Source organism: Oncorhynchus clarkii, chromosome 7 (genome assembly GCF_045791955.1).
Source record: "Oncorhynchus clarkii lewisi isolate Uvic-CL-2024 chromosome 7, UVic_Ocla_1.0, whole genome shotgun sequence".
Lineage (NCBI taxonomy): Eukaryota > Metazoa > Chordata > Actinopteri > Salmoniformes > Salmonidae > Oncorhynchus > Oncorhynchus clarkii.
The window spans coordinates 19,967,485-19,980,632 of NC_092153.1; the positions used below are offsets into that span (position 1 = coordinate 19,967,485).

The 13,148-nt window shown below is 40.0% G+C and overlaps 2 protein-coding genes across 6 annotated transcripts in view; both read right to left on the minus strand.

Moving 5' to 3' along the window:
- Nucleotides 1–453: 453 nt before the first annotated feature.
- Nucleotides 454–8,448, minus strand: LOC139413010 (ly6/PLAUR domain-containing protein 1-like). Its single transcript, XM_071159974.1, has 3 exons — nucleotides 8,124–8,448; nucleotides 4,806–4,940; nucleotides 454–1,550 (listed from the first exon to the last, which is right to left on the minus strand). Exons 1-3 carry the CDS (start codon nucleotides 8,170–8,172, stop codon nucleotides 1,315–1,317), a joined length of 420 nt encoding a protein of 139 aa, XP_071016075.1. The 5' UTR covers nucleotides 8,173–8,448; the 3' UTR covers nucleotides 454–1,314.
- A 703-nt stretch (nucleotides 8,449–9,151) lies between these two features.
- Nucleotides 9,152–13,148, minus strand: part of LOC139413011 (nck-associated protein 5-like) — a 158,725-nt gene continuing 154,728 nt past the window's right edge. For all 5 annotated transcript variants that reach the window (XM_071159975.1, XM_071159976.1, XM_071159977.1 and 2 more), the window contains one exon: nucleotides 9,152–11,750. In XM_071159975.1, the coding sequence (XP_071016076.1) occupies nucleotides 11,427–11,750 (324 nt within the window). In that variant the 3' untranslated portion in view covers nucleotides 9,152–11,426. The remainder of the gene's footprint in view (nucleotides 11,751–13,148) is intronic.

Below are 13,148 nucleotides of genomic sequence, written 5' to 3' on the forward strand. Positions count from 1 at the left end.
ACCGGATGTTGATGCAGATTATTATCATTCTGTAAATGACTACAGCTAATAACAGGTTACTGAATATGTTGATTTATATAACGTCTAAATGGATAAGTTTAAAAACAAATCCCTTGTGTCTTTCAGCAATATTTGAAGTCCAAGAAAGTAATTGGGTATATACAGATGTAGGATCTTAATTTGATCAACCTGTTTTTGCAGGGAATTTCCTGCACAGTAGGAAAAGTAAACTTGCAGTGTATTCAAGGTTTTTAAAGGCTTCTAAAGTTGTAATTTCCACTTTAAAATGTTGGACTTGGTTTGCCCTTTCAAAAAAAATGTCAATTTCTTTTTCAAATGTTTTTTTATCAACCCCTACAAAAATGTCCATTAATTATAATCTACACAATAATTCAAATTTCTGTAGGATTTGCTGCTGTAGGAATATTTTCCTGCTGTGAGAAACTGGTCAAATTAAGATCATACATCTGTACTTACAAATGATATAAGACATGATATCCAGCATTTAGTACTTACTATAACAAGAACTTGTACCAGTAGCAAATGATGCAGACATCTAAGTATATCTCCACAATCCCTACAACTCGCTGTTCAATGTCCTCAGCTGTCAGTGCCATCTCTACACTCAGATCTATGATGAGTTAACACAATTCTCACACAGCTAAACGGCTGCTGAGTACTCACTGACTGTGATCCCGTCTGACTCCTAATCATCGGAACTATTGATCTGACGCGTTCGATCTACCTATAAACAGGAGAACACCGACGTTGATGAGGTCAGTGCCCACTGCCCCCAATAGGGACCCTACAGAGTAAGCAAAGGGTGATTGGAGGGCAAGGGATGAACGAAGAAGAAGGAGGCAATGGTAAAGCATTCAGTTCTCAAAAACTCAAAACACCAGGATTATAAAAGGGGATCCTTCCAAAGAGTCTTAAGCTCTTGAGTATCCGATCCAAAGATGAAGCTGTAGAGTCCACAGGTGGCTGCTGAGGGGAGAACGGCTCATAATAATGCCCGGAACGGAGCAAATGGAATGGCATCAAACACCTGGAAACCATAGAAACCATGTGCTTGATGTCTTTGATACCATTCCACTTGCTCTGCTCCAGTCATTACCACGAGCCTGTTCGCCCCAGTGCCACCAACCTCCTGTGATAGTCTCTTATGTATAGGATTCCTCTCCAAAGACGACACTAGAGTCTGATGTAGCCAATACACTACGTAGTGTTATGTACACTGTAGGCTTTATGTACTCTCAAAATACTCTAGTGTGATCTTCGGGTAGAGGAGGGGACAAATGGACGCCTCTAGGTCTATGCCAGAGAGAGGGAGACCAGCGTGAGGGAGACCAGCAGCAAAAGAAGAGAGGAAAATGAAGAGGTGGCGGCCGACGGGACAGGGCGGTTCTTCTTCCGGGGCCCATTACAGAGCGGTGTGTTACAACAGGAGATGCACACAGAGTTGATCCTTCCAGTGCAGAACTGCTGGTAGCCTGATGAGGATATGAGGCATGCCCCGGACGAGGCACAGGACTTGCGGTAAAATATGCCTGAAGAAGAAGAGAGAGAAGCAGTCAGGGATAGTGCAAAGCTATACAGGAAGTCCAGGTCAAGGTATGTGTGATAGTGAGACTGTTGGTGAAACTGAGCCAAGTCTCGGAGAAAACTGAGGTAGCACAAGCACTGGGGAAGGCAGGGTTAAAAGTCCTTCAACTGTCATTTTTGTTTTGTTTTCATTAATGTATGTCTGTTTTATGTGATGTCTGGCCTATGCCATGTCTCGCACCCTTTCACAGCGCATTTTCTTGCGCGTAAAGCAAATATCTGTGAAAATCAGACAAAGCATGATCTAATCTACCTTTTTTTCACAAATATACAGGAATAACAATTACACATCAAGAAAATGTGGTGATTTGAAAATATTAGCCTTAGGATCTTAGCTTAGTGAGAAATTCTCGAGACAGACAGTATATTGTAATTCAGTGCTATTTGCAATTTAACAGAACTTTATCCTGATCAATACTGGAATGGTTCATATTCCTGGGAGGTGATCCTCTAAGTGCCTAGAACCTTTGTAGAGCCGTTGTAAAAAACAAAACCTCGACAGAATATAATGCTCTCAAACTATGGAACAATTGCAACAAAACTATGCTTTGATTTATATGGTGGCGAGAGAATGCACATGAACAAGAGTGTTTCGATTTCATGGAAATGTTGTTGTGCCATTAAGCTTTACCACAGGAGGTGGTAAGAAAGCCTGCGTCTCCCTGCCTGATAAATGAACACCTTGCAGGGACTCAACAACTCCCACTTCTCCCTACTCCTTCCTAGGAAATAGACACTGGGCTTTTGGACACAAACAAATCCAAGGTGACCCTGGAGATGTGACTCTCGCTCCACTGAATCTATAAGCATTAGTAATTGTTATAAGCATATACGGATGCTTATAATGTCTTTATAGAAGGTTTATAATGTGTTCTTTGCTGAAATTTGTCAACAGACTGCAAAGAGCTGTCATAATGATGAGAAGGGGCGGCAGGTAGCCTAATGGTTAGAGCATTGGGCCAGTAACCGATAGATTGCTGCATCGAATCACCGAGCTGTCGTTTTGGCCCTGAACAAGGCATTTAACCCACTGTTCCCCGGTAGGCAGTCATTCACAAGTTCATAAGTGCTCCCGACCTGTCTTACATTGCATTGTAACTGTGGCAAAATGCGCTATACCTGTCGACGTTAAGTAAAGTGTTACGAAAAGTTGTAATTAAAGCGTAGAGAGGAAATAGATGAAAGGGGGAAGAGAACTGCTAGTCACATTAAAACTTCCATCCAAACTTTACTGCTCTAATTTACTCGTCTTTCTCTTGAAATAATGACAGATGAGCTGTCAGACAAAGTGGCAATTTGTAAATGCAATACAATATTCTTGTTTTGTCTCAAAGACGTCAGACAAGCCTTCAAGACAAAAGTAGACAATTTCAGCCTGTGTCGGCCCCTGATTACTGCTATTAAGTTTGGCATAACTAACAATACAACTTCAGCTTAATCAACCCTCTGCTTTGTTCCATACTTCATCACTCTGCACATTTAGAACTGACTGTCTAACAAACCAAGTCCCCAAACCTTTGTTGGGGGGAGGAATGGGTAGAGACCAAGCGACACCAAATCACGTGCAAAAGCCAACTTTTCTTGAGGATTATGTTACAGAGGTCTTCACATATCATACACACATTATGCAAGTACTGCTTTCCACGAAAATGTTGTGGTAATTCGCAAATTCATTATTTGTGATAAATTGCGGTTGCTGCACATAAAGATAATTAGTTAGGCTCCTGGTCTCAGGCTGACATTATATGAAATGATCAAATTAAGGAACACATTCATTACCCAACATTGCTAGAAGGTTTTATGTTAGAATAAAAGTATGCATGAATTTTCATTTTATCTGCTTACAGGAGCACATAAGAATCCCTTTGCCAACATCGCATTAGAATCAAATGACTCAGAAGACCTTTCTAAAGAGTGCAGAGGCTGGAAAAGATTTGTGAATATACTGTAAGCATGTGCATTTCACACAAAAGTGCATCCTTATCTCAAGGTTATTCAAACCATTACACAGCATTACACATAGTGTACATTTGTTCATGACATTATTGTCATAGATCATTGACTTTGAGTGATGTTGCTTGTCCACCATCACGTTCAGAGACATAGTTTGGGCATAAAACACTCGCTAAAGACAATCTAGCTACATGTATGATTTCTTGGTACATGTTTTTAATACTCTTGTAAATGAAAGCATACATTTGATCACAAGTGACATACTGTACATGTAATAACACTGGATGTGGTAGGAACAATAGGCCTAGTGTATTTGAAGGGCGTTATCTCATTAAGCAATAAGGCACGAAGGGGTGTGCTGTATGGCCAATATACCACACCTAAGGGCTGTTCTTAAGCACGATGCAACGTGGAGTGCCTGGATACAGCCCTTAGCTTTGGTGGTATATTGGCCATATACCACAAACCTCCTGAGGTGTCTTGTTGCTATTATAAACTGGTTACCAACGTAATTACAGCAGTACAAATAAATGTTTTGCCATACCCGTGGTATACGGTCTGACATGCCACAGCTTTCAGCCAATCAGAATTCAGGGCTCATATTACCCAGTTTATAATGAAAAAAAATATTAATGGATCAACTGAGTACAGCAACCAGCAACCAAGGGCGTTAACCTTCCTTTGGGAAAATCCCATTAAAAGAATATGAGCCATAAACCATGAATTAACTATGGTAATAGCCTCTTCATCTATGGAGATTCTTTGATAGTTCCCAATTGATTTAGTGGGCATACGTATAGGCCTAGTGATGATCTCATTTGTTTACGTTACAAGGAGACCCTATAGGTCAGTTCCACTGAATTCAGAGATAAAGAGGAAGTACACGAAAGAGGAAAATATACCTTATTTAGGTCACATGTTAAAAGTGTCACAGTCCGGTGTGGGTTGTTTTGCATTGCAAGGTAGGTGTCAGAGAAGGCAGTGTGGCCTGGGGTGGTCTAGCTGCAGAACACATCTCTATTGTGTTCGGCGTGGGTTCTAATCCGACCCACGCCCTTCTGACACAAAACAGATCCCCCAAACTTCCTGTCTTTCTCTCACTAGTCTCTCTCGTCAAACTAAAGCTCACACTCTGCTGTGGCGGAGATACAGCATCTGCGAGAAGGGACTACTCTCCCACTATCTCGATCCAATGAAGAACAAATGAGGAAAGGAATGGGACTGCCCAGGAGACTCTGTTTTCTTACCATCCTTCTTCACCAGTACCTCTTTCTGACACATGTCCTGCACGTTGACCGTGCAGTTGACAATGAACTCCGGCGTGGAGCATTCATTGTTTTTCACCTCCTCACACTGGTAACATTGGATCTGGAGAGCATAGCCTGTACAAGAGAGAGAGAGAGAGAGAGAGAGACAGGAAGAACCGCAAGGGTTAAAACAAAAAATGTTTTAAAGCCCACAAGAACAGTTCACCAGTATCTGGTATATACTGTAGTAATCTCATTAGTCTATGAATGTTGGTTAATAGAGACTACAGGCAAATTCTTTCAAGCGTGTTTAGCTGTGCTTGATTGAGCTTGCCTGGCACATCATAACCAATGGAGTGGTCAAGAAAAGTGCAAAGCAACTCTGCCCAACCGGCACTCCAGGCAGGCTTGATCTAAACGCTGAACGTTTTTTGAAAGATTAGGCCTAAAACCTTACTTGAAAGATTTGAAAATGTTATTTTGTGCAGTTCAGTCATTAGTATTATCCCTTGTTCATTTAGGGCCTTTCAGCCCGACATATTTTCCTCCCAACTAATCAAGAGTAAGTGTTTTTGTGATCTATTGCCATTACCACAGACCAGGAACTGTATCCTCGAGGAGAGACAAATGCATCTTTGAAACGAAAATGTCTCTTTGCTGGCATTTTGAAAGTCAACTTGGTACCTATTTGCAATGATCAGAGGACAAGGAGGTGGACTCTGAAAAAAAGACTGGATCTCCTCGATGAATAACAAATGTGAAGATTATCTCAACGAGCATTTCATGTTGGAGAGTCGATGTTGACGCTATCCTTGCACATGCGGACATGTTACAAATACCAGACAATAGGACTTTGAGCTAATATGATGACATTTCTGTACCACACCACAGAAAGCACTGACAAGTCACACAAAACACATACTTCTCTGACTACATACACGTTTGTCAAGACAGCAAAGAAACACACTAGAGAGGAGTTGTTTAATGCACAAACAGATCTGGAGTCAGGATAAAGGGATTTTGACTGAAAATAATGAACAAATAAGTTTCAACAATATAAATCCATACTCTCATTTACTTGCCAACTAAACTTAATATAGAGCCATCAGACACAATTGTGTGTGGAGGCTGGACATACTGTATCTGTGCAGGGAAAATGGCCCCTCAACTTTACCCACTAGAATAATAATTGCCATTCTGACTACTACAGGTCGAAACAATCAAGCCAGAGTGTTTCAGACAAAGTGCTTTATCCACACACTCAATGAAGCTGTTGCTCCAGCACTGACTTCAAATGAGATGAATTCATTCTAACATGACTGATTGGAATTAAATGGAAATTGAGATTAACAAAGAATGACAGATGGTTGGCTATTCATGCAAAGTTGTTTCACAGGGATGAAAAATTTAACAGAGGATTCCCGGATGGAGAGCACAATCTGATTCAGGGTTTGCAAATGGGGGTTTAGCCGAAACATGCATGACCGTGCAATGATAAACAATAATTCAACATTTTCTCAAGCGCCACAGTTTCAGGTCATTTGTTCTCCATGACAGATAGTACTGTGTTCTAATTATTGAACTGGAGACAGTCATTCATTTCCCAGTCTGACAGCGCCATCAAGCACAAATTCAATTGAAAAGGATCCCCCCCAAAAATCAGAGCGTAATTACGTTAAAACCAGATAAATGCCTCAAAACCCCATCCATCAACCGAGCAATAGTCTCTTAAAGTGCCTAAACACATCCTAGACTGTAATGTATTTGTCCTCTATAAACCACTGGATATTGACACTATATATAATGAACATTTAGGCAAGCATAAAGTTATGTACATATTGTCTATACTGTTCATTTTGTTCCGCAATACCCTTTTCACTGAGGTAAAAAACCTCATCAAATGACTTAGAAGTCATTTCTGCTAACAATGAAGATGATGTTTTAAGGAGTGGGTATGTTAACCAAACGCAGCGCATCCAACTCAGAACGGACAGAACATTTGTATGTTATTTACACCAGAGGCATTTTTGGTGAGATCAAAGTTCTTACACGCCACTGTTCATGTGCCATGTGCAATGGGTTCAAGTGGAAATATGGACTGGAAAAGCTCTCCGCGGCTGACTGTCACATCATTCTGATGATATGATCCGTGGACGTATGTTGGAATGACAATGCGGACTACTCCATTGACATGGATTATCATTGTCATTTTACCTGATTCTTTTTTTTTTAGCAACTACATTGCCACCATTTGTATACATTATTAGCATATCATTGCTATAAGGTGACCCGTGTGGATTGAGAAATCAGTTTATTTGCCGTCATCTATCTTCAATTGTGTATTTTCCTTCCACAGTCATCTGAAGAGAGACAGCTTTGTTATTCTCTGCATATTTAGTGATATTTAATATTCATCACAGGTGTTCAAGGCGTGGTAGATCAGCTCATTTGACACCCACTAAAAAAAATGGTGATTTAGTTTACTACATTCACCAGAGCTGACAACTGTTGATCAGTCATGTTCCTTATCATTTGAGCTTGATGGAATGCCTACACCTGTAAAATAAAATGTTGAATTGCATTTGTGTTGGCAATTAGAGAGCGATTAATTAGCTATTGATAAATGAGTGGCCTACACATGTCCCTCTGCTTTATAAAATGAGTGAATACATTCGTCACCTGTAATGGTGTCTAGCAATTAATCGGAATACTTAATAGCCTAATTAGCATACCATGTAGGGCAATTGTAAGATCACAAAGATGCTCTAAATATGGAATAATGTTCAATGTTTCAGCATGTCACGCTCTATTATTTCACATTTACATTTTTAAACAACATCATTAAATTGAATAAAAGATATGTAAAATAGAAGTCTAAATCACATTTTGAAAATATCTGCCTTTGCACAGGTGATATGCGCAATAGTTTTACAGACGTAATTATGACCTAAGGTGACATATTTTCTGTAGCTGGAGCGCAGGTGCCTATAGAAATGTCAAATTCAAGAATCTGTGCCACAATTTCTTATTCCAAGACAGTTATAAATGCATTTACTGAGATGATTTGATCTGCAACGGTAACCTCTTGCGCGCCTCCCTGTTGGCATTACTAGACCTCTCCTGGACTTCTGAAAAATATGTAATTGTTTTCATCTGACAACAAAAAGCTGCCCAAAATAATTTAACCGTAATCCAAACTTGAATTAGATTGGAATAGCTGGAAACGTTGACACATCACGAGGAAATACTCTCAGCACCCGAATACAACGCAGAAAGCCAACACATGTAAGATTACGCAGTCTCCAAAGTTTAGCATACCTGTTTTGAGGAAAATTCCAAGCAAAGTTGCATAAATGAGAAGCAACATCCTCTCCCAAATGACACTTTAGAGGAACACATCAGACCAGGTGAACTTAAAACGAAAGCAAAACCCTTAGATGGATCCGTGGCATCAAAGTGTTAGAGCACATTCTGCAGCGAGGAATGTGATGCGCAGCGCTAAACGAGGGCGAGCTCTGCGGTTCGAGAGACCACGTTGCAGAATTCCAGTGAAATTGGATAAAGATAAATCATTAAACGTACCACGTGATGAAAGCTCGTGATATGGAAGCAATTCATCAATCACTCATATCCTACACACGCAGATCCGTGACTGTTAAATTGCGTCCAAATATGAAAAAGTCACCTTTGGATAGGCTTTTGGGCATGGAATGCACCGTTGGCAGCCATGCACATTTAACCAGATTTAGAAAGGCTACTATTCCTTAAATACATTTGTTGAGATCATCTCGTGGTTCTTCTGTCTGTTATGGATCTTGTACGTTTCGTGTTAGAGAGAGAGAGAGAGAGAGAGAGAGAGAGGGAGGTGGGAGAGAGAGCGAGAGAGAATGTTTGGAAGTCACTCTAGGGTGGCTGAATTAATTACTTTTATTTATAGTCACATAATTACCCATCTAGAGACTAATTGTTATAAATCCCCCTGCTTTATAAGGACTGTCTCGGAGAGTAAAGCTCAGTGAAAACGGGCTATACGTTTAACACGTTTTATAGTTGAAGAATATGACATGAGCTTTATGGCAAGCATTTGAAGACAGGATCAAGACGTGGATCAAACCTTCCCTTGCCATTAACAATTCCCTGCTGTAGCCTACATACAGACATTTCAGGTACACATTTATGAGCGCAATGGCAAAAATCAGTGAAGATCTCACTGTTCCTTGTGACTATAGTACCTTGCATTTGACTACAGTATATGATATTGAACGCACACCTGTATGACAGCACGCACGCACACGCACACGCACACACAAACTTCAACCTCCAACAGTTACGGAAGCTGCACCAAATTGAAAATAGGAAATCATTTATTTGTATTTTTATTGGAAATGATTACATAAAATATATAATTAAAAGTCTAATGTAACAGCCAAAATTGCACACGTAATTACCAAAGTAACACTGCTGGTAACAGGTTCTCTTACAAAGGAACAATCAAGCAGAGAAGATGTGAAGTAGGACAATTAAACAACACTATACAGTTCCATGTACAAAAAGTGGGATATAAATACTCGTCAGCTAGAAAAAAATACACATTATGGTCTTAGCAAGACTCTCCTTACATATTGTTAACAGTTTCATGGAAAATTGTTCAAACAATGAAACGTACACAATCTGTTTTGATTAGCACCAGAATCAAATTACGCACGTTTGGCATGATGATTTATTCCTATTGCGTTTCAAATGTGTTATTGGATAAAGTGATAAAGGGTTGCAGTTGTAGCTTTTATTCGACAAAATAAAACATTTTTTATCGACAAACCCTAAGGAAGTCACAAAACGAGGAAACGGTCAAGAAAAGTTGAGATGTTCTCAATCAGAAGACATATAGACAAGGTTGAATGATTGGGAAACGTAACACAATGATTTACATTTAAAATTGCATATACCAGTCAGCAATGCTCCATTCTGATATTAACTTAATTGCAGTATTTAACACACAAACAAAATATACAAAGAAAGGAGTGTTTTATGATTCTACAAGAGACACAATTTCAACAGTTCTGTTATCCTGGAGTTCATGAAGGTTTAACTTTTTAAAAAAAATTATGTTTTCCATTAAAAAAATGACAGCATTTTCCGTGAGTTGTAACCTTATATTCAAGGTAACTAGGTATAAGCGTTGCATTTTCCCTGAGCTACTAGCATAGACCTTGCTCCGTAAATGTGATATTGAAGCCAACAGAAGTTTCTGATTCATAAGTACCATTCAGACACTAGTTTAGTTCTGTTTACATTAAATACTGAGTGACCCAAGTACAATGGTGATGGTACGGGATACTTCAGGATTTTTTTCTACTTCCCCAGAGTCAGATGAATTCGTGGATACCCTTTTTATGTCTCTGCCTGCAGTTTGAAGGACGCTGCTAAATGTTCTCATAATGACTGGAAGTCTATGGTAACTGCTAGCATGCTAGTAGATACCATAGACGTACAGCCATTGCGCTAACGCTAGTTAGCATTGGCTCACACAACTAACTCTAACTTCCTTCATACTTGATGCAGAGACATAATAATGGCCTCCATGAGTTCATCTGACTGGGGATGAAGATAAACGGATTTGTTGCCAAATATCCCAAAGTATCCCTTTAAGCCACTACACAGCAGTTGAAGTTCAGCTTGACAGTTTTGACTTGCTGGTAGAAATTATTGATTGTGTATTGATCATGTATTTCTCATCTGTAATACAACTCAAAGTCAATACTGACTCCAGTACATTCAATATGCAGGATATTATTCTTTAAGATTCCACAGTACTGGTGGTTCAATTAAATGTGCATATGCATGTATTTAGGTCACTTAATATAAAGTATAAATCACACCACTTCAAAAATAAAATACATTATTTGTTCTTGTTCTAATGTGTGTCACATTCTAGTTCACCATGCAACTTTCAAGATACCACAGCAGTCTGGAAATCGTACACGTTTGAGCCAATGGCTTTAGGAGCTATGATTGCATGGTATGGCTTGCAGTGTATTGCAAGATGGTAGTTGTGGTGTGTAGGCCTGCCATTATGACATACAACACTGTGGCAGTAAAACATTGTTCCAATTCAAATTTGAGAAATAATGATCAGTGAGAAAACCATCTATCCACATCCAACAACCGTAATAGTTTTTTGCACATTTGATGATTCTTAAGGTATTGCTTCACACTACTAGGCATCCTCAGTTGCTCCTGATGATATTACTGATTGGTTTGATTTGGTGGTATTTACTCTGGTTGTGTCTTCAAGTTGAATTTCACTTTTTAAATTCCTTAAAAACTTTGTACAGTATTTTTTACAGTGCAATGATAAAAAACATTCCCCCTTCGGGAAAAAATACATTACGCTAGAAGACCATTTCTAATATTGCTTTCCACACCTTGAACGGTGGTAAGGTTGTAGCCTATAGTTTAATTGTCCAGGTTAGAGGTCATGCAAACTGTACAGTCTGGGTTCACGTCCTTATCTCATGACATCACCTATGACATCACTTCCTTCCTTGTGACCTAAGTGCTTCGGTTGGTGGGAGTAGCAGAGGACTCCACAGAATCATCCCCGGCCTCCACTTTCTTACTCTACACATCGTTGGAGCCTTGACTGGTGCATGAGGAGAAGCTGTCGTAGAGCGAATCGCTGAGAGAACCCACACGCTCCGCCCCGGGCTTGTTGGAGTAGTAGCTGGACGACGAGGGCTCGTTGTCAACCCTGCTGCAGCAGTCCTCTTCTCTCTCCCCTGCGGAACAGGAGCAGTCACCGCTACTGGGCCTTAGCTCTGTCTCCGGGTACAGCCCCAGCCCACTGCTGTTCAACTTGTTCAGGGAATCCAAGGACACGTCTCTGGAGCCGACCTGGACCCCCCCTCCGCAGCCGCCTGTTGTCATGTCCACTTGATTCCCTTTCTACAGCAACAACAAGACAAACAAGAGTGGGGAAAATTAGACGAGGGGTGTTTTTGTCATCTGCCCACACTGCAGCACATTATTATCACACTTTAAAGGGCCAATCTGGTATTCAAACAACAATAAAGATTTCCCAGATTGCCTCTTTCTCCATACCATATCATATAAGTAATCTGTCACTAAGGTCTCTCAATTAAGAATATCCAGAAGCAACAAAAACAAAGGCTGTCATGCTGAATTTACACTGAGTGTACAACAAATTAGGAACACCTTCCTAATATTGAGTTGCACCCCCTTTTGCCCTCAGAACAGCCACAATCCGTTGGGGCATGGACTCTACAAGGTGTCGAATGTGTACCACAGAGATGCTGGCCCATGTTGACTCACGAGGTCAGTCTATGTCATGGAACTGTTTTGCACACTCAGGGTACATCTACTTCAGCGTGAAGCAACACCACAAAGCAATTTGACTACCGCCATTCCTGAGTGTCGCATTGATTTATTGAGAGCTTTGTTCATTCTCCTCCCATGCTTAAGGCCCAATAAGTCCGCCTGGGGGAATCTGCCGTGAGATATCAACCTCTCCACAGGGAGAGAGGGAGAGGGAGGGAGAGTGATTCTCCTTCGTAGTTGTTTTAACACAACATATTATAATGTTGTCAGCAGCCCATGTTGTTAAAAAAGAAACGAGTCAAACAGTGGCCGGCTTATTCTCGCTATAAATTAACCAATGGCTTAACCTCAAATATACTGTAGAGCAAACATCTATTGTATATAATTTTGCATATTGATATATTGTATATTGTTATATTGTTTTTGGTATGCACAGAGAATCTCACTTAGAGAATCTCAGTGAATCTCACTTAAAGGTATAATGTGGGATCTGGGCATCTGGTCAATGGAGATTTCAATCCATTGTGTGTTGAAGAATATACCACAACAAGAGTGTGGCTGCCATTTTTCTAAGAAATACATCTCAGATTGCAGCATTAATGTTGCAGTTTCAGGATGAATCACTAGAGCCCTCTAGGTCCTGTTGTTTATGTGCTTTAGAGAAATATTTTTGGCATGTACACTTTAATCGTGTTTGGTTGCTGAACTCATTGCCTTCTTTCATGGAAAACGCCTCCAAGCCATTCCACCAACCTTGAGTAAATTGGCAACACAACAATAGGAGAAGTCCCCAGTGAGATAAATATATATATAAAAAGCTCTGCATCTCCAATCTAGCATAATCACAGAAATCACACATCATGCAATTTTCCCACATACTGTCATAAATCTAACCACAGTGAATACAAAACACATCTTCAGTAGAAAAATAATGTATGTTGTGTAATTCAGCCTTGGTCAATAACTACTAGAATATCTTAACGGAAATATTTATGCAGAAATGCA